At 34.8% G+C, this 21,273-nt stretch overlaps 1 protein-coding gene across 3 annotated transcripts in view; it reads left to right on the top strand.

The window, feature by feature from the left end:
* The first annotated feature begins 282 nt into the window (after positions 1 to 282).
* The window catches only part of LOC142530207 (autophagy-related protein 18b), a 30,546-nt gene continuing 9,555 nt past the window's right edge, over positions 283 to 21,273 (top strand). For 2 of the 3 annotated variants that reach the window (XR_012816063.1, XM_075636006.1), the window contains exons 1-9: positions 283 to 409; positions 486 to 559; positions 5,124 to 5,197; positions 5,298 to 5,407; positions 11,885 to 11,976; positions 12,875 to 12,987; positions 13,644 to 13,763; positions 20,373 to 20,518; positions 20,839 to 20,952. Coding sequence is in view for 2 of the 3 variants with exons in the window: in XM_075636006.1 (XP_075492121.1) it covers positions 345 to 409; positions 486 to 559; positions 5,124 to 5,197; positions 5,298 to 5,407; positions 11,885 to 11,976; positions 12,875 to 12,987; positions 13,644 to 13,763; positions 20,373 to 20,518; positions 20,839 to 20,952 (908 nt within the window). In the remaining variant the exon portion in view is untranslated. The remainder of the gene's footprint in view (positions 410 to 485; positions 560 to 5,123; positions 5,198 to 5,297; positions 5,408 to 11,884; positions 11,977 to 12,874; positions 12,988 to 13,643; positions 13,764 to 20,372; positions 20,519 to 20,838; positions 20,953 to 21,273) is intronic. The other variant, XM_075636007.1, reaches the window with a different exon arrangement.

Below are 21,273 nucleotides of genomic sequence, written 5' to 3' on the forward strand. Positions count from 1 at the left end.
AACACGGATCTCACCTCGTCTGGCGATCTTCACGGACGAAGAAATTGGGGAGGGTTTCCAATTCGCGTTCCAATTTTTTTGAAACAGTGAGTAGCTCTGGGGATAAGTAAATAGACATGGGAAATATTTTCAAATAAAATATTAAAAGGTATTTTGGTCATTAATAAATTTGTCATGATTTTATCAGCCTTATTGAATTCACACCACACGTGATATTATATATCTCTCAAATTAAATATCTTAATTCTATCACACATTTATCAACCAAATTATCAATAATTCATTTATTTCGCCTGGAGAAGAAAGAGCAGTGAGATGAGAAGAGTTCCTTCCTTCAATTACACATGCGAATGGCGACTCAATCTTCTTCCCACCCTATTATCTGCGCTTCATTCAATCAAGATAACAGGTCATTTTTGTAACCCTTTATTTTTTCTTTTATTATAATGATTACGAAGCTTGAATCGAATAGAAATTTGGCGCAGTTGCTTTGCAATTGGAACGAGAGATGGGTTCAAAATTTTTGACTGCAATACTGGAAAGCTTCTTTATGAAAAAGGTATGCGTAAACTAAGTCTGAATTTATCATTAATATCGAGGTATTTGTTATATATTGGAATTAATGCACCGGTTGCAAAAGTATTTTTTAGGTGATTTAATATAGTGCAGTGTTATGACGATTAATTTTTAAGAAAAATGATTGCTTTTTGTGGAATTGTGTTTGTAGAATCTCTGTAGCTGGGCCATGCGCTAACGAAATTTTTTGTTTTAATTATGCTTGATCTCTTACAATTTAGAAGGCTATTGAGACTGTAGGCAGTTGATGTCGAAGGGTTGCCATCTCAGTGTAGAAAATTGACAATTTATGTCTTCTGTGCCAAACTCATTATATCTTCTGGTTTTAATCGATCTTTTAAATATCTCATAATGGTTACAAGTTAACCTTAACGTTGGTCTCAAGTGAGTTATCTTGAGATACACATATGAAAATAAAGTATAAATTGAAAACGAGATTTAATTGGAAAATCCCTAAAAATTATCGGGTAAATACCACGAGCAAGATAAAAAGAATTTTATTATAATATTTTATGATGTATAACCATTTTTACTATGTTTATAAAGAGAATGCGCACTCTCTTACAACAGAACAAACACCTCACAAATATTATAAAATAACACACTCAAATACTATGAGTTGAAGGGAAAAAGATTTGAGAACAGGATGATCGAATTACCGAAGAACGCATCTATTTATCGATGCAAATTCTTCCTCTGAGCATGATTGCCACCAATCAACTGAAACATTTCCAAACCAATTGAACTATATATAAGGGTCTGCAGTAAGTCGGTTGTATCCAAAACTTATGATATGAGAATCAAATCTCTTGTAATAACATCTCGACGCCTATTTGAGACCATAAAGAGATTTGTTCAACCTGCAAACGAAGTTCTCTTTGACTATTGTTTTCACATCTGGCTGTTCTAGATGTAGGTCAAACACCGCACACAATGTCAACACTACTCTGGCTGATGTAAGTCGAACCACAAGAGAAAATATTTTATTGAAGTCAATGTCTTCTCTCTGAGCATAGCCTTTTACGACTAATCTAACACGATACCACTCCACTTAGTTATTGTCATCACACTTGATCTTATAGACCCATTTGTTACCAATGACTTTCCTTTCTCGTGGTAGTGTAACAAGATCTCAAGTATTATTCTTGTCTAATGCCTCCAATTCTTCTTGCATTGCTATCATCCACAGGGATACATTCGAGCTTCAAATAGTTTCATGGAAATTCGATGGCTCACCATCCTCTGTTAATAGACATCGTACAATATTGCTTTCACTGATATAATCTAAAAGCCAACCTGATGGTCTTCTGTCTCGAGTTGATTGACTCACTTTGGAAACCTCAGACTCTACATGTTCTTGTTCCTCGTGTTCCATTTCTGCTTCACAAGAAATTTGATATTCATCTGTCTTATTTTCCACCTGAATTATCGTTTTTTCTAAATTCAGTGTGCTTTTGTCACCCTTTATTTTATTTTCTTCAAAGATAACATCTGTGCCGATGACAAGCTTGTAGACAATAGGATCACACAAGCGAAACCCATTTACTCCATCAGCATAACCCTAGAAGATATACTTTCTGGATTTTGAACTCAACTTCGATCTTTCTTGCTCATTGTACAGAACGTACACAGAACTTCCAAATGTATTTAAATGAAAGTAATTAGCCGTCTTCCCAGTCCACGTCTCCATCGGAGTCTTCAAATCAATCGCCACTAAAAAAGAACGATTGATGATACAGCCCAAAATGACTTGGCTAGACCCGCAATCCTCAACATGGCTCTTGTTTTATCCAGCAAGGTCATGTTCATCTGTTCCGCCAATCCATTTCATTGAGATGTGTAAGCCGTCGTGAACCGTCTTTTGATGCCCTAATGTTGGCAAAGTTCATCAAATTCGTCACTGGTATATTTTCGTCCATCGTCAGTCCTCAAACACTTGATTTTCTTTTCAGAATCAAGTTCAATCCGCACTTTGAAATCTTTGAAAACCTGGAAAACAACTGTTTTTTTTTATTGGATACACCCAAAATCTCATAAAGAAATAATTAATGAACGAGACAAAGTATCTCGCTCCTCCTAGGGATACAAAGGGTGCTTGACAAACATCCGAATGAATCAGATCCAATATGCTTTTGCTTTTGGCAGTAGAAGTGTCAAACTTTCATTTGCATTGTTTACTTGTAACACAATGCTCACATAAGGGTAAGATACTTTTGTGTGTCCCGGTAGCAGATTCCGTTTTGAAAGAATTTTCAACCCTCATTCTGACATATGCCCAAGCTTTCTGTAATATAACAATGTTAATTCTTCTCATACACCAATTGATGTAACCGCTAATACCGCCTCTTTGCAAATTTCTCCCAAAAGTACATACAAATTCGCAGCAATATTTTTCCCTTCATAACCCCTTCACAATTTTCATGATCTCGTTCTCAATACGGGTTTTGCACTCGATATCATCCAACTGCCCCAAGGACAAAAGATTCTTCATCAGCCCCTTCACATGTCGTACCTCTTGTATGGTGCGAATGATGCAATCAAACCTTTTTTATTTTGATGATACCGACCTCGGGGATTTCCAAAGCACGATCATTTTCCATGAATACAGATCCTCCCAAGACTGGTTCAAACTGAACAAATCATTCTCTCGATACTCGTACATTTTTTTTGAAGTGCCTTTTACTTCCACATTTAAAATAGTAAATATTTTTCTTCTTACTTCTCGAATTTAATCTACCTCGCCTTTGGCTCCCACTCGAGTCATAGTCAATAAATATTTCTTTTATCATTGGTAAATCCTCTTCATGATTCAAAGTTACCAATCTATCTTTTTTATTCTTGCGCCGGCTTTCTTCTTCGAGAATTGCAGTTAAGACATTGTCGAATTTCAGAGAGCCCATAAGAATATTGTTGGTTTAGTTGATGATAAATTGATCATATGAATCTGGTAGATTTTGAAATAAAAGCTTTGCACGTTCATTTTTCTCTATTTTATGTATCATAGAGGTGAGTTGAACAAAGAGTATTTAGTGTGTTGATATGGTCGGTCATCGATGAGGATTCCACCATCCGAAAAGAATAAAAGTCTGGTCCGACAGGGCAAGGAATGAAATAGTCTGGTTGGATAAAACCGTAATATACTTTAAATAAATAAGGTTTCGTTGTCAAGTGAAAAAGAAGGATCCTCTTCATCTTAGCTACCGAAACCAAAAAACCAGCCTTTTCTTTAGGAAAATCTTGTTGTGTAGTTATTTGACCTTGTACATTTTTGTTAGATGTTAAGAGTATTCACTATTCCAAATATATTTTGCCGTCTTTATCTTAGAAATACTTGACAGTACTTTGTTTGGTATGGCCAAGTGTAAATTGCCAACATCATTATCATTCATCTCATTCCATTTTCCATCTTCTGTCATTTTCCTCGGTCTATCTCCAATAGCCGCCAAGCAATTCTCCTTTATTAAAACTACTTATATCTTTATTTTTCAGAACATAAAATTGCTCCCATTGAACTTTACTATCTCGTACCTGCCTGCCATTATGTCTACAACAATTTAGTAGATTCGACAAAATAATCATGTTTTAATAAAAGATCTTTCTTGATGTGAAAGATCAGTCAAGGTTGCAACCTCAGACCATACTCAGAATTTTATGAAATTTTAAATCAAGGCTCTGATATCATTTGTTGGTCCTAGTGCTGTATCTTGAGATACAAATATGAAATAAAATATAAAGTTGGACACCGAGATTTATGATTTATATCATCACTCACTATGTTTCCAAAGAGAATACGCACTCTCTTAATACAGCATAACAAACACCTCACAAATATTATAGAATATAATGGGTTGTTCGAATTACCGAAGAACACATCTATTTATAGATGCGAATTCTTCATATGAGCATGATTGCCACCAATCAACCGAAACATCCGCTGCACTAATTAATTTAGCCACCAACCACCTAACTCATTAATTTGCCGATAGTTACAAACCATGCTTGGGGATTCTAGTTGATTTAAGTTTTATTCTGTTCACATTTTTGTCCTACTTTTATCAGATGGACTGATTCTAACAACCATGTCCATTTTAAAAGGTGTAATGCACGACCAAGGGAAATACAGAACTTAGGAATATCACTTCGCTGTAGCAAATGAAATAACCTACACGGAAAAGTTTCATAATAACTTATTTGTACTTGAAATTGATAACAATGAAGACTTTGCCTCTATTCGATATGAATTTAAAACGATGGTCTTATTCTAGGACTTGATTGCTATCATGTAAGTTTTTCTGCTGTCCAGTGAACTATGAAGTGTTATGATCCTTAGGTGAGTAAATTAATATTAGTCGCGAGGGCAGTTATTCACAAAAACCAAGGAAATGAGGGATTAATGAATCAATGAATTTTAGGAACAAATGAGTTGATATTCTTTGAAAGACTCTGCCTCTTTGATTGTATGAATCTACTTGTGATCCTCAATCTAACGAATTCCGAATGAAATTTTTTGTGGAGGCCGATTAATGAAATCCAGTTTCTTCTTTTAGTTATTGGGGCATTTGTTATTGTTGAAATGCTATACAGATCAAGTCTTCTTGCCATTGTCGGTGCTGGTGAACAGGTTTTCTCTCATTTACTTGAATTTATTTTGAGATTTTGTTGGCCTTTCACCATTAATCACAATACCTAATTAGTTTTCGTATTTCATCTTCTTCCACCAGCCATCTTTATCACCAAGAAGATTATGTTTGTTCAATACTGTTTCTGGAACTGCTCTCCGAGAACTAAATTTCTTGACTTCCATTTTAGCTGTTCGTGTTAGCAGGAAAAGGTAAGTGTCCTCATATTTTCCGCCTTCACATATTTTAGGGATGAGAGGTTTCTAGTGTTGATAAGCTGCTGAGTAGTGGGATGAACTCAGGCAAATTTTGGTCTTCTTATTTTCATTGGAGATAAATAGGATGAACTGTGCAACTGTGTTGAAGAGCTACTTGTATTATTCATAATATTCCATGGTTTTAATAAGCTTGGTAATTTCTCTTTTTTTTTTTATGTACAAACTATCACGTTCTTGTTAACTTTGATTCCCCAAGATTTATAGATTTAGGAGATTGCCCATAGTAACACTCATTACGAGGTGAGTTTCACTGTTCGCCTATGGTAGAAATAGTATCGAATGCCTGATATTTTTAAGGAAAAGTGGTTTGATGATGACATGGAAATAAGGTGATTCAGCTGTGAAACAGATGTCAAGAGTTAAAGACTGGGATATGGTGTGGACAGAGAGATGGTTTTACTCAACTAGGCGGTTTATTTTTTTGGTGTACCAACTGTAGCTTGCTTGTTAACTTACTTCCCCAATGAATAAGTTGAAGAAATTCTTGAGCGTAACGATAGCGGAAAATCGATGTGCATTTATACAATGGAGACGGATTCTAGATTGTTGTCTTATTGCTCATGAAATAGTTGAGGAGTGTAGACGAAAGAAAAAGAGGGTGGGTGTTCAAAGTTGATTCAGGAAAAAATGTATGATAATGTGGATTGGAGATTTTCGGATTTCGTGGTACAAAAGAAAGGTTTTGGTGATAGATGGAGAAAGTGGGTAAAGGGTTGCATATCGAATATTTCTTTTCGATATCTATTAATGGAAGGCCAAGGGGTAAAATAAAAGGGGAGTGGTCTTAGGCTATCCCATTTCCTATTTAATCTTGTGATTGATGGATTGGGGCGGTTAGTGGATAGGCTAAGGTTGCGAATGAAGTCAAGGGGGTTGGAAGTTGGTACAGATAAAATAGAGATCTCTCACATCCAATTTGCGGATGATACTTTGTTTTTTTGTTAAATCTGATAGGCATTTGCATTGTTTGGTGGAGGTACTCAACTCTTTTAGCCAGAAGTTGGGACTAGAAATTAACTTGGAAAAAAGTGTGTTGTTAGGATTAAATTGTTCGGAAATGGAAGTGAGAGGGTTGGCTTCAGAGATTGGATATAAAAATGAGGAGTGACCAATTAAATATCTGGGGGTACCGTTAGGGAGGTAATCCTAGGAATTATGACTTTTGGGAACCCGTGGTATCTAAGATGTCAAAGAAACTAGCAAAGCTGGAAAAAAACCGTTTTTATCAAGGGGGCCGATTAACCTTGATAAAGGCAGTGATGAGTGCGATGCCAACGTTTTTCAGTCTCCATTTAAAGTACCATTAGGTGTGGCAAATGGTATGAAAAAGATTATGAGGGATTTTCTGTGGGATGGAGCCGATGGGGAGGTGCATTGTCATTTGGTTGCTTGTGATCAAGTTTGCAAACCAAAAGATAGGGGGGTTTGGGAATGGGGAATATTTGTTCGAGGAATAAGGCTCTTTAGGGAAATGGTGGTGGAGATGTTATGTGGAGAGGAAATTTTGTGGAAAAAGGTCTTTAAGAGCATTTATGGATTGCGAGATAATGGTTGGGATGTGGGATTGGCAAGGAATATGACTTTTAGAAATCCCAGGAAATTTATCTCTCGATCTTGCCCGACTTTTAATATTTTAGTTAGGGCGGTGTTTAAAGAGGAAAATATCATTCGTGTTTGGGAGGATACTTGGTGGGGGGTTTCGTCATTCAAAGATCTTTTTTCATCTCTTTTCCATATCACCTTGAGTCATAACAAACCTATTAGCAGTTTCATTAATGAGGTGGACCTTCTAGTTAATTCTACCTATGCCCGGGATCTGTGATTCAGAAAGGCTTTGAATGATGTTGAAATTGATGAGTTGAGTAATTTGTTAGGGGTTTTATTTATTGTTCATTTGGAGTTGGGTAGGACGGATTTTAGGGTCTGACTTGAGGACTCTTCAGGGTCTTTTTCTATCAGATCTTTTTATGAGTCTTTTTTCTGTCAGTAATTTTCCTAATTTCCTTTATTTTTATAATATCTGGAAAGAACCTATCCGACATAAGTGAAACGTACGACATAAGTGAAACGTTACATCTGTAACACTTTTATTTCCATTGCAAATTAATATAAGTAATGTTTCCTATCAAAAAAAAAAAAAATCGAAAACGTCAACCAACTAAATTTAACATTTTTCTAAATAAAGCATAAACATCATAAACCCTCAAAATCCCTCCAAAGCATAAAAATCACAAAATCTTTAACGTAAACTTAAATCATAAACATAATTTTTTTGTGGAAAACTAGCGACGGTCCTCGGGTTGTGTGCACCTTCAGTCCAGCCAGTTCAACCATCAAGTCCTCCATCAATATCACGCTCACCTGCATCGATCACACCTAGTGAGTTTATTGACTCAGCAAACCTTAATCATGATAGCATGCATTACATATACATTCACAAGCAACAATGAAAATACTTTTAATAAAATAGCCTTTCATGAACATGCATAAACTTAAACATTTTTCCTTTCATCATATACATATAAGTTTCCCTTTTTATTGAATTCAGTTCCTCATTTGTGACTTTCGTATTAACCGTAGGTCGATGGATCCATCTACGTATAACCACGGTACCGGGCGGCGGGGACATCAGCGACACTCTCATCCGTCAACTGAGATTTGGCCTTATATATTAACGTATCATCGTATTAGTCACAATCAATTCACCTCCATCAATTTTTCATATTTTCATCACTTATACAAATTAATGCGTATATAAATCATTTTTCTTTTAAACCATGCCTGTATCATGTCTTTTAGCATTAACGTTTCGTCATAAAATTCCATAAACATTTGAAATAAACATTTTAACATTTATTACAGCATTCAGGGCACTGACAGGACGTCTAACATTTTTCAGGTGTAAAATGACTGTTTTGCCCCGGCAACCCTAACTTCCCAATTTATTCTTAGACCTTAAAACGTCGACCCAAATCCATTCAAACTTAACATAACACCTTAAAATACACCCATAAATATTTCTTAGAAGTAAACTTAAGCTCCTCGACTAATTTCTCAATTCGTATTTAAATTTAGACGTACATCTCGGTTTTAACTCGTATTGACTCGAAACTTTATCAAACTTGAACCAAAGCTTAACAACACCTAACCTTACCTTATACAACCCAATTCAAGCCATTTAAAACCCTTGATCAAGCCTAGATCAGCTACTAAAGTTTGCCCCTATTTTCGAAAACACTAGCCTACTTTGCCATGTGACCTTCGGCTCTAGCCCTTAGCCAATCCGTCTAGACCCTAACCAACCCCCTTGGGACCATGACCGACCCCTAGGGACCCTACTGGACAGAACCTAACCAGCCTAATAGCCGCAGCCACTCAACCCGTCGCCCACAAGCCATACGCGACTATGCCCTTCGCTCACAGCCTAGCCCTTGAACCAGCCCTCGTGCATCCACCCTAGGACCATCCTACAGCACCTTTAGGTTTCCTGGACACGCCCTACCAGCAGCTAAGTGCCGTGCTTCTCAAGGACTCCTAGCTGAACCCTAACTCACATATAACCCAATTTTCGTTCAAGCCTTCGTCCCTGCTGGTGAAGCCCTTATCTAAGCATCTATGGACCCTTAACATGTTGGAAAAACGTCCCTTCAAGCAACCCTACCATAGCAGCCCCTTTGTGCATCTTTAGCAAGAGTTTTAAAAGATGAAAACTTTAGTTTTATGTATGTATAGCCATAAAAACGAAAATACAAGCAGTGCATCATCTCTTTCATGCAAGGATAATTAAATATACATAATATGGTGTGAAAGATGTTTGAAGGAAGATTAAGGCGTGCCTTTGCGTATATTACGCACGAAAATCAACTTGCGATGCGAAGGCCGTTGGCGGAGAGACACGAGGTGCAACCTTGCTGATTTTTCCTTTAAATTTCGTGACTCTTCCTCTCAAAATTTCGTGTGGTGTGTGCTGATGAAGAGTCCTAGAAATCCTAGGGTGAGGGGCGTGTATTTGATGTGTGTGTGGGACTAGAGTTTTAGGGCTTATATTTTAATTAAAACACATGGTGCAAGCTTAGACCCATTAACCCAGTATAATAGGTCCATTAGATAATATTTAAAATATTTTATTTAGGAAAGTTTGCAAAAATATTAGCCGAATTTTCAAAAAATCCCTATTTTCATTGGAAATTGAATGCTGGTTTAAAATACGACTCGGCGTGTAGAAACACCTTAAAATACCTTATTTTCGAAAATTCCTTTAAAATTCACCGCTCATTAAACAATTAAAAATAATTATTTAATAAAAATATTTTCTCTCATATGGTCCCCGGTTTTCGTTCCTCGATCGCGTTTCGAATAACTTTTAAAACACAGTTTTTATGCATTCATGTAGAAGACTACATTTCAAACATGTAAACATGCACACCATATTTAACTTATGCAATTAAAACCATTTAATTAGTCATTTTTCATTTTCCTTAGATTTGCATGCAGTTAGGTTACGTTATCGCATTTTGGACCTTACAATAAGGTTCAAGTTTTCTCGTAGACCGTGGCTTCAGGAAAATTGCGGACTTGCGATTCTTTGCATAAAAGATGATCTAACTGTGCGTTATGTCCGAACTGGTGTACACTTTGCCGGAACAAAGAGGAAAATCAAGATCATCTACTTTTACATTGTTCGTTCACGAGATGAATTTGGAACAAAGTATTGCAGGAATTTGGATATGGAATGAATATTCCCAAGAACGGCGCATGATATGTTTATTTTGGACCCGGGATTACCTAACGGATGGAAATGTCGGACCTTTTTGAATGTGGTAGTTCATTGCTTATTTTGGTCAATTTGGTTGGAGCAGAACAAAAAAATTTTCAACGATATAGCAAAGTCTATAGATGAGGTTTGGAAAAGATCATATTTAGGGTTACTAGTTAGACGAAAAAGCTTGCAGAGTTTAATCATTTCTTTATCTCAGATCTAGTCAGAGATTGAAATTTTTTATGTTATTTACGACAATGTAGTCTTTTCCTGTATTGTGCTTCTGCGGATATCTTATCCGCCTTCCTCTACTCTGTTTTCCTATTTTAATATAGTTTCGTTTCATATTAAAAAAACTTTGCTTCCCCAGATTTATAAATTTATAAGATTGCATAGTAGAACTAATTAGAAGGCGAATTCAACTGTTCGCCCATGGTAGAAATAGTATTGAAAGCCTAAAATTTTGGAGAATTGTAATTGATCATTGTCTTCATGGAAATAAGGCGATTCACTAATGAAACAGACGTTAGGACTTGAACATGGTGTAGAAAGAGAAATGGTTTTGATCAGCTTGATGGTTTTTTTTTTTTTTACTTATTATCTTTGATTCCCCAAGAGTTGCAAATTTAGAAGATTGCACATAGCAATACTTGTTGCAAGGTCAATTTCACTGTTTGCTGATGGTAGAATAATATCGAATGCCTAAAATTTAGAAGGACAATGAATTTGATGGCTGATATTATGGAAATAAACCGATTCAGTTGTGAAACATTCATCAAGATTTGAAGGAGACACCGAGAGAGTTTTAATTAGCTAGGTGATTTCTCTATTTTTTTATGTACCGACAGTTGTTTGGTTTTAACTTTGCTTCCCCGAGATTAATAAATTTAGAAGATTGTAAATAGTAGCACTCATTTCGTGTTAAGTTTCACTTTTCACCAGTGGTAGAAATAATATCAAATGCCTAAATTTTGAAGAACAATGATTTGATGACTGTCATGAAATAAGCTGATTCAGTTTGAAGTAGACATCAATACTTGAATATGCTGAAGGAGATAGAGAGAAAGGTAGATGTCCTCTATTTTGTGTTTTGAAGCATTTTTTAATTACCTCTATTCTCGCTCTCATGACTTTTGCTTAACTGTGTTTCAGTTGCCTTGTTATTAAATTAATTTGATTTATAGCCTGTGGATATTTTTTGAACTTTCAATTATAAAAATAGTAATTAGCCTTAACTATAACTTTATGTTGCTTATTATAATCCTCTCTATTGCAAAGACATGAACTGGTTGTTGCGACAAGAATATTGTGATTTGGTTACATTTTAATACTTTCACCTTTTATGAGAGCTGATCTGGGCTCAAGCTCAGTAAGTGTAGCTTCTGCTGCACGTTATTGTAATCAGAGACCTGCTGATGATGAAATGTTAGCTTTAAACATGTTGATATGTGCAGAGGTGACGAATTTATAGCTGTATAATTTACTCGCAGTCAGTTCTGACCTAGTATTTTTCTAAAAGCAATAGCTTAGCAGACTAAACACCAGTGTCATTGTCAATAAGTTCTTGCAAACCAATGTATTTAGACAATTTGGAATATTTTCTATTCATTGAAAAAATATTCTTCAAGTTTCCAAACAAATTGTGCACGCAGATTGATTGTTGTATTGCAAGAGCAAGCATATATTTATGATGTCAACAGTCTGGAAATCAAGCGCATCATTGATACGGTGCCAAATTTAAAAGGTCAGTTAGAAACCATTTCTTGAGGCTTCTAGCAGTACTCTGTTCATTATTTTGCTTTTTTTTTTTTTTCTTTTTCAACATGTTTCAGATTTCTAATACGTTGTATGATGGTTAATATGATGGGTAATGACTCTCCAAGCTTGTCAGTTGTCACTATACCTCCCTCCCATGTTACACTTCTGTGAGAAGCTTTATGCTGTGTTTGGAAACAAAATGAAATTGGCTATCGAATTCGCTATGGATTTGGAATCCTTCTGATTTTTATGTTTGGTTTAAATTTTAAAAAATTCTCTTACAGTTTCTTGTTTGGAAAAAAATAAATTTGAATATAAGAATTTTAAACTTTTATTAAATTAATCTTATAATATTTTTTAAAAAAACATTTTTTAAAAACTATAATATTCTTTTTATTGACTGTAGAATTCATTGTTTTATCTATAAAATTTTGGATATAGTGTTTTATGGAATTTTAGTATTTTTTTAGGAAGGTAAATGATTTAATGAGAAAAAACTTGTAAATAATTCGAGAGAGGTGAAAATGGTAATTGTTGATAGTATTTGAAAATAAATTTGCCCGTTTTTTCCACTCCAACTCCCAACAAATCCCACAAATTTTGAAAAAATATCTGATAGTTTAACGAAATCCCATTTAATCCTTCTGAATACTGATTCCATTTTAAAATCTCTTTCCACCAAACGTATGAAATGGTATTTACACATCCAAAATCCATCAAATTTCCTAATATGGCTTTACCAAACAGTGGGTTAGTAATTAACCTAATATATTTGTGTCAAGTCATATTTGTTTTTCGACTTCAATAAATAATTTAAATTGTAATATTGGGACTTGTGCTCTTAATTTTTGGGAAATGTCTTTCAATTCTCTTTGGTTTATTAGGACTCTGTGCATTTTCTGCAAATTCGGAAAATCCCTACTTGGCTCTTCCTGCTAGTGTAACGAAAGGTTCTGTGTTGGTCTACAACGTTATCGATCTGCAATCGCACTGTGAGGTTAGAACATTAATTTTTATTTTATGTTTCTTGTCAGATCGAATATTCCAATCATATCAGTGGTTGCATTTAGACTGGACTTTCTCCCATATAAATTCTCAGAACTCAAAGAACTTTTATTGCGACCTTTACATAATTCATGATTTACTTTGAGCATGACATAATTTAGTTCGAGGATTTTTAAAGCTCTGGATATAATTTGCCATGTATCAAAGGAGTGCAGCTTCGTTTTACTAAATCGTCATCTTATGACATTAAACAAAAAGAATAAATTTAATATGACAGAAGAAAACAGAACTTGGATCTAGCATGGGACAACGTCCATTTCATCTGACAACACATAATTTTTGATGAGGTTCATGTATATCAGTAAAAGCATAATTCTTAATCTTTGCAAATGATGTGTATCTACCAGTTCAATCAATAACTAATATCTTCCCTTTTGCCCCCCGCCTTTCTGGGAGGGTACTCGGCTAGGTTGCTTTGTTCTACATTCCTGTTTGAAATAGATTTTTGCATTACAGAAAAGCTTGGGCATGATTGTTACTCAAATGTGATTGTTTTGATGCATACTATTTAATACTTCGATGTGAAATTTAATTTCTATGGGTACCATAGGATGATCAAGAAATTTAAATACATGAACCCAAATGCAGATACATGCCCATTGCTCACCATTAGCTGCCTTGGCTTTTTCCTCAAATGGGATGTATATAGCAACGGCATCTGAGCAGGGAACCATAATCAGAGTTCATCTGATTTCAGAAGCAACTAAGGTGAAGCAGCAAAAATTAAGTCTTACATCATAACATGATTGCTTTTCTTTTCCATTTTCTTTTATATTGGAATAAATAAAATTTAATGGAATTTCAAATCAATTAATAAACTAAGTATTCATAATGGGTGAGTTTTTTAGATATTGATATGCTTATTCTTGTTGATCTAGCTTTTCTAACACAATAATTTATAACAATTAAATTTCTCCAGTTTGTTCAATATTACCACAAGTGTACGGATCAGGTTTCAATATACTGTAACAAGTACGATTATCGTTCCACGTATATTGATATATGACAAATTTACTTCAAGCATAACTATTTAGTTAACTTGAACGAAAGAGTGAAATTTATTAAATTAACTTGAAAGTCAAATAAGATAATTCAATAAATACGATATATATAACTTAAATCAAAATTATAAACAACCAATTGTTAGGATTTCGGTTCACCTACCCAAAATCTTCTCTGATGATTGAATTTCAATTCATAAGTTATGTTTTTGACGGGATTCCTTAATCTATCAATATACTGTCGAACTATATTAATTTAATTAACAAACTGCAGTAACCAATTCTCATTGTGTTATTTAACAATTGCAATTGCATTAACGGACCGTTGAATGCTCTGCATTTCGATTTTCGGTCTATGATTATCAACATGTATCCACCTCATATGTCTATATAAGTTGTAGATCAATGGATTATGTTCACTATCACGATATAAAATCTCCTTTTGGTTTCATTATAACATATAAAATAACTTCGAAGTTGATTGTGCTTCAAAGATGCAATAAACACAATAACATAATTAAGTATGTTTAAAAACAAAATTCAATCTTTAAAAAAAATCAAAACATAATTGTTTGGGGGTATGATCCCCTTAATCCCAACAAATAGAAAAGAGAAAATGTTGTGCGGAGTTCTTGTTTTTCGCTTGGCCTCTTGCTCTCCCTCTTATCCTCTGCGTTTTTTTTTATGAAAGTGGAGGCTCCTCCTTCTCTGTCGTTCTCTAGTTTTTCCTTCTTTTAGATATACCAGAGAGTCCATCACTTCCTTCCTTCTTGGCCTAGAAAATCCGCACAAATTCGTTTCCATAATCGTGTTGCATTGGGGTGGTAATTTTTGCAGGACAAGCGTGACAAATTCTGTTTTCAGCCAATTTTTTCTTCGATTCATGCTGGGGCGATAACTTTTCGCGGCCCTAGCATGACTCCTACTGTCAAAACTTGAGCTCCGCCTCATTGAGCTTAACTTTCCAATTTTTTCCTACAAATCAACAATTTCTAGTGAGTAGTGACCCGTATGTATGAATTATGAAACAAACGAACAAAATATGGACTTAACACAACAAAACCATGCAACGGACTCAAAACAACATGATAAGATATGTAAAATCGACACTTATCAACCTCCCCATACTAACGTTTTACTCGCTCTCAAACAAAATAAATTACAAGACATAACAAAAGACAAAAGCAAAAACCAGCTCCGTGGCGATTTCGTGGCTCATATTCATGCCTCAGCGAATTTTCTGACATATTTCCGAAAGATCGAAGCACAACACAAGTCGTCGCGCACCCATTGAAATTTGCACTCTACATTTCTGAATTGAATGAATCGAATTTCATAACTTTTACAAGGCTCATCCTTTCCTTACATTATCCTTTTTTAATATATATATATATATATATATATATATATATATATATTTTGGCAAGAAACCATTTTCCACTAGTGCAATAATGATTCACATGTCTACTCCTTTGGGTGTGGTTATTTTTGTCATTTTTTTTGTTAAGAGTAGGATTGTGTGGCTCAAATGCAAAGAATGATGATTCAAATGGGGGTTTAGACCACTCGATTTTCAGGCTCAACGGGGTTTCAATAAATTACATGTTTTCTAGGTAGGCTCAGAAAATCTTAGAAGTTACCGAAAGCCACTATTGTGTTCATGTTGTTGGTATGTAAGATTTGGTTAGAAGGATATGCATTCAAGTTCCACAAACACCTAAAGCCATTCAAGTCTCAAACATCTCATAAACTTCATCACCATTCATACTATTCACTAGTCACAACATGTGCTTTGTCAGATTCAGCGTACATAAAAAAATTTCATGTTTCAAAAACAAGGGTGAATGTCCTAAACTAGTGGAGTGACCAAGATCAAAGGTTATGCTTGGCATCAATTCATATTCATCATCGGTCATTTGTCGCCACAATATCTTCCTGAACTAATTATTAACACGACTAACAAATAACTCGATGCAGGATGATGAAATTTTATTATTATAATTATTTTTTTTAACATGTGTCACTACTCGACGCACAGGAGACATGAAAACAAAAAATGAGAATGAGACGTAGTACTCCTCTCCATACTAAAATTTTACATTGTTCCTAATGCAACAAACAAAGACATATATAACTTAACAAATATAAAACGAGATAAAAAAAACTCAAAGAACTGAGAAGACTCCCCTGATTGATCTTAATCCGGTGAGATTTTGAGGACTGCAGATGAACATCAATCTTCTTTTGCTATGACGAATTTCAAACTCAATGCAAGAACTAAATTAACTAAACCAATTTTTTTTTTTGATCGGAAACTATCATTTTATTATAATAATAATTCAGTTTACAAAGCCAGTGGATGAGCGATCCACAATCCACCACATGAAATAAAGACTACAAACTCTTCAAAAGCAAATAAAACACCAATCCCTAACTAGGTCGGATAAAAGTAGATGCTGAAACATTGGTATGGTAGTCGTCCATCTCCCTACTCTGAATCTGATCCTCTCCCATAATTCCTCCCACGAGTCTTCCGTGTCGTCGAAAATTCTGTTATTGCGCTCCATCCATGTCGACCAAAATATACAATGAACAATGATGCACCAGAAGTTCCTAAGGCCCTTTCCATGGAGAAATCCATGCTCCATGACAAACATATCTTTCGAAGTTGCTGGAAAAATCCATTCGAATCCCAAGTGTTGCATAACTTTGATCCAAATACGTCTCGTAAAAGAACAATGTATCAAGAGATGATCTTGATTCTCCTCATTTTCCTTGCACAAGATGCACCACTGTGGACATAAAACATGGCCCGGTTGTTTTTTCTGCAAATTGTAACAAGTTTGCAATTTTCCCAATGCCACTATCCAAGAAAAAAACCTTCAGCTTTTGTGGGATTTGTACTTTCCAGATGTTAGAGAAGTAAGGGAAAAAAGGAGTAGTAGTACTCGGAAATAATGAAGAGTAAAGATAACTGACAGAAAAAACACCAGATGGCTCCCCTAACCAAACCCCGGCGTCCACCGTACTCAAAGATGCTGGCTCTAATACCCCTAGAAGAGAAGTGTTTTCTCCCAACTCGATGTTATTCAACCCTCTACTGAACCGCACATCCCACTGTATGACTGAATTACCTTGACTAACAAAGACCGAATAGAAGTGGCTAATTAGTTTGTTAGTGGACGAAGAGAGAAGAAAAAGATGAGGAAAACACTCTTGGAAAGACAACACACCCACCCACCTATCCTTCCAAAACCGAATGAGATTTCCTCCCTTAAGCACCTTGCCAATCTAAGTGTTGACAAGACGAATGAGACCGAGAAATAAACTTCCAAGGGCTTCTGAAAGTCGAGTTCCTTGCCACCCTTATATCCCACCCATTATCATGAAATCCATATATGCTTCCCAAAACACTTTTCCACAGAGAATCTTTTTCTATCGCGCATCTCCACCCCCATTTCCCTAAGAGAGCCGTATGCCTCGTGCGTATACTCCCCAATCCTAAACATTCCCTATCTTTCGGTTTGCACACCTGAGTCCAATTAACAACATGGCAATGCGTCTCCCCATCTGCTCCGTCCCACAGAAAATTCCTCATCAATGTTTCCATTTGCTTCGCCACTCGGTTTGGGACCTTAAAAAGCAACATAAAGTAAGTAGGCAGTGCGCTTAACACCGATTTAATCAATGTTAGTCGACCGCCTCTAGATAGGAATGCCTTTTTCCAACTTACCAGTTTAGTTGACATCTTAGAAACCACTGGTACCCATTAAATCTTCTCGAATGATTGAATTTCAATTCATAAATCATGCTTTTGACTGGATTCTTTACACTATATTTGGAAGAATTAAAATTGGATTTGGATTTGGATTTGAAATCCATGGATCTATAATTCTGTTGTAGTGTTTGGTTAATGTTATTTAAGAATTGGATTCGATAGGTAAAATTAATTTTATTTGTATTTAAAAAATTGTTTTACTTATTATTTTTAAATCTCTTTCTTGTTAATACTCACATATTGTTTGTACATAATATACAAGAAAAATGATTTTGTAAATATAACGAATATATATTTTTTATTACATAAATTTTTTAATAATAAAAAAAAGATCATCAAAAGAAAACTGACATAAAGTCATCAAATTATGATAAATTAGTTTTTAAATATTAAAAATAATCGAATTTCATGAGAAAAAAAGAATTTACATAATTTTTAAAACTGTAAATATTTTAAATGATTTCGAAATATTTTTTTCAATTGTACGATAAAGTATGTGAATTAAATGTATTGTTTTTTGAGAAAATAATATTTTAATTAGTTTTGAAACGAAAAAAATAATTTATTTTGTTCGTATAACTCAAATCCCATGAAATCTTTTCATTTTTTAAGATTTCATTTAGTTTATCAAATCACACTAAATACCAATCTTTTTTTAAATTCTATCTTACCAAATCCCATGAAATCTTTTCATTTTGTCAAGATTTCATTTAGTTATATCAGATCCCATCAAATCCCACTAAATATCAATCTTTTTTAAAATTCTATCATACCAAACACTCAACTACCAAATTCCATGAAATCTATGTAACCAAACACACTGTTAATCTATCAATATACTATGTCGAAATATATTAATCCAATTTACAAAATGCAGTAATCAAGTGTGCTTGTGTTATTTAACAATTGCAGTCGCATTTGCTTTCGATTTTCGATCTATGACTGTCAACACGTATCCAACCTCATATGTCTATGCAAGTTGTAGATTCATTAATTATGTTACCCTATCATGCTATAGAATGCCCTCTTTGTCTCAATTATAACATATAAAATCACTTCGAAATTAATCATGCTCCAAAGATGCAATAAACACAATAACATAACCAAGTGTGCTTAAAATAAAATTCAATCTTAAAAAAAAAATCAAATCATAATTTTTTGAGATAGGATCACCTTAATCCCAACAAATAGAAAAGAGAAAAAGAAAAAACACTATGTGGAGTTTTGTTCTTCGCTTGGCCTCTTGTTCTCCCTCTTCTCCTCTGCATTTTTTACGAAAGTGGTGGCTCCTCCTGCTATGTTGTTCCCTAGGTTTTTCTTCTTTTATACCTACCAAAGAGTCCATCACTTCCTTCTTGGCCAAGAAAATCAGCACAGATTTGCTTCCATAATCGTTTCGCGCTGTGGCGGTAAGTTTTGCAGGCCCCAACTCGACAAGTTCTTTTTTTTCTTTTTTCCTTCTGTCTCGCGCTGGAACGGTAAGTTTTGCAAGTCCATCGCGACAATTTATGTTTTCAGCCAATTGTTTTCTTCAATTTGTGCTGGGGCCATAACCTTTCGCGGCCCTAGCACAGCTCCTGCTGCCAAAACTTGCACTCCGCCTCCTTGAGCTGGACTTTGCACAATTTTTCCTACAAATCAACAATTTCGAGTGAGTAGTGGCCCGTATGTATGAATTATGAAATAAATGCACAAAAAACTGGACATAACACAACAAATCTATGCAATGGAGTCATAACAATGTGATACAACCCGTAAAATCGACACCAATAACTTTTTCATTTGTTATTGGTATTAGATTGTGCTAAAACATATGTATGTACTTGTATATGCCTGATTTAATACATTGCGAGTTAGGTAGTAGTGGATTTTAACGTTGTTTGATTGATTGTGCCAGAGTTCATCTGATTCTACATTGATTAATTTCAATGTCCCCGTAAAAGACATGAATAATTTTGCCTGACATAATGTAGGATAACTTCTCGGAAACTAATAACAATGTGCATTAAGCTGCTAAAACCGTACTACTGATTGTAACTTTTTTCTTATAGAGTTGGTTCAATCTCTAAGCTATTAGTCCTACTTGTTGGGCAAGTTCATTTGTGCGCAGCAGACCTCTGAAACGTTTGGTTTGTCACTGAAGTTCTTACGAGTCTGTCATATTTATTAAGGTAGCTGAAATCAAAACTTCATTTAATATCCTGGTAATGGAACAGTGAACTTGTAGTCTGTTCTCTCTATTTTATTTTTCATTTCCAGTTAATTGAATTATTGATTTACATGAGATAGATAGCACTCTGTTTATAACTGACAGACAACTTCGCCGTACATAAGGGCATGCCACGGCTAATAAGCTATAGGATACATTTGAGATTTAGGGCACTTGTACAGGGTTGAGTGATGAATTTGTTGTTTCAAAACATTAATTATGACCCCTCATTTTCTCAGTATGCAATCATATCAAAGCTTGACTTCGGTCTGCCCTTAGCTGTTCTATTTTCTTCTTGTACGAGAGCTTAGTTGTCTTATGTTTATCAGTCATACAGTTTCCGTAGGGGGACATATCCATCAACCATCTTTTCTCTTTCTTTTGGGCCATCAGCTGATCGCCCAGATATTCTTCTTGCAACAAGCTCTTCGGGATCTCTTCACATCTTCCCTCTGGGTTTGGATCTCAACGACAGGTAAAAGCCTTGTATGAAATTCTTGCAGTATTGTTCAACTCCTTATCTTTGAAAAGGATCATGATGTTGGCTGCCTTGTGCTCTTCAATTTGTTAAAAGAAACTGGCTACTTGCTATCTCTTTAAATAATACAGTGAGGAAGCATGAAAAATCATATTTTTTAAGTTTCTTACAAAATTATTGTTAGTCCGATGTAACACCCTCGACGTGTTTTAAATAACAATCTTATGTTGGATTTCATTTTTGTTTTGACTGCTCGAACATGATTTACAACTGCTGCATATGTTTAATTACTTACCGGTACCTTTTATTACATTCAGGAGCAAAAAATCGAGTAGTTTCCTTGAAAATATAATGTCTGGTTCTGTTAGTGATGCCTTGGACCCATCGCATCATCTGGTATTTCATCATGCTTTTCCAGCTGGAGTCAAAAGGTGATTTGTTAAAGCCATGAACTATGCATTTACTTGCTTGTTCCGGACTTACTCAAATGCCATCTATACATTTGAATGTAAATTAGATCCTAATATGATTTAAGGTAATCTAATTAGAGTTCTAGATCTAATATGAGTCCTAGATTATGGAAATATTGCAGGCTGTAGTATGACGACCCGTTACTTAAAATAGTAATATTTTAATTTCTTATTAACTAATTTATTATAAGTATAACTGGTAAAATAAAATAACGGTCACCATGCATCATATAATAAAGTTAATAATAAAACTTCAATATTTGAATACCACCACCATAAAAA

This window comes from Primulina tabacum, chromosome 16 (assembly GCF_025594145.1).
Source record: "Primulina tabacum isolate GXHZ01 chromosome 16, ASM2559414v2, whole genome shotgun sequence".
Classification (NCBI taxonomy): domain Eukaryota; kingdom Viridiplantae; phylum Streptophyta; class Magnoliopsida; order Lamiales; family Gesneriaceae; genus Primulina; species Primulina tabacum.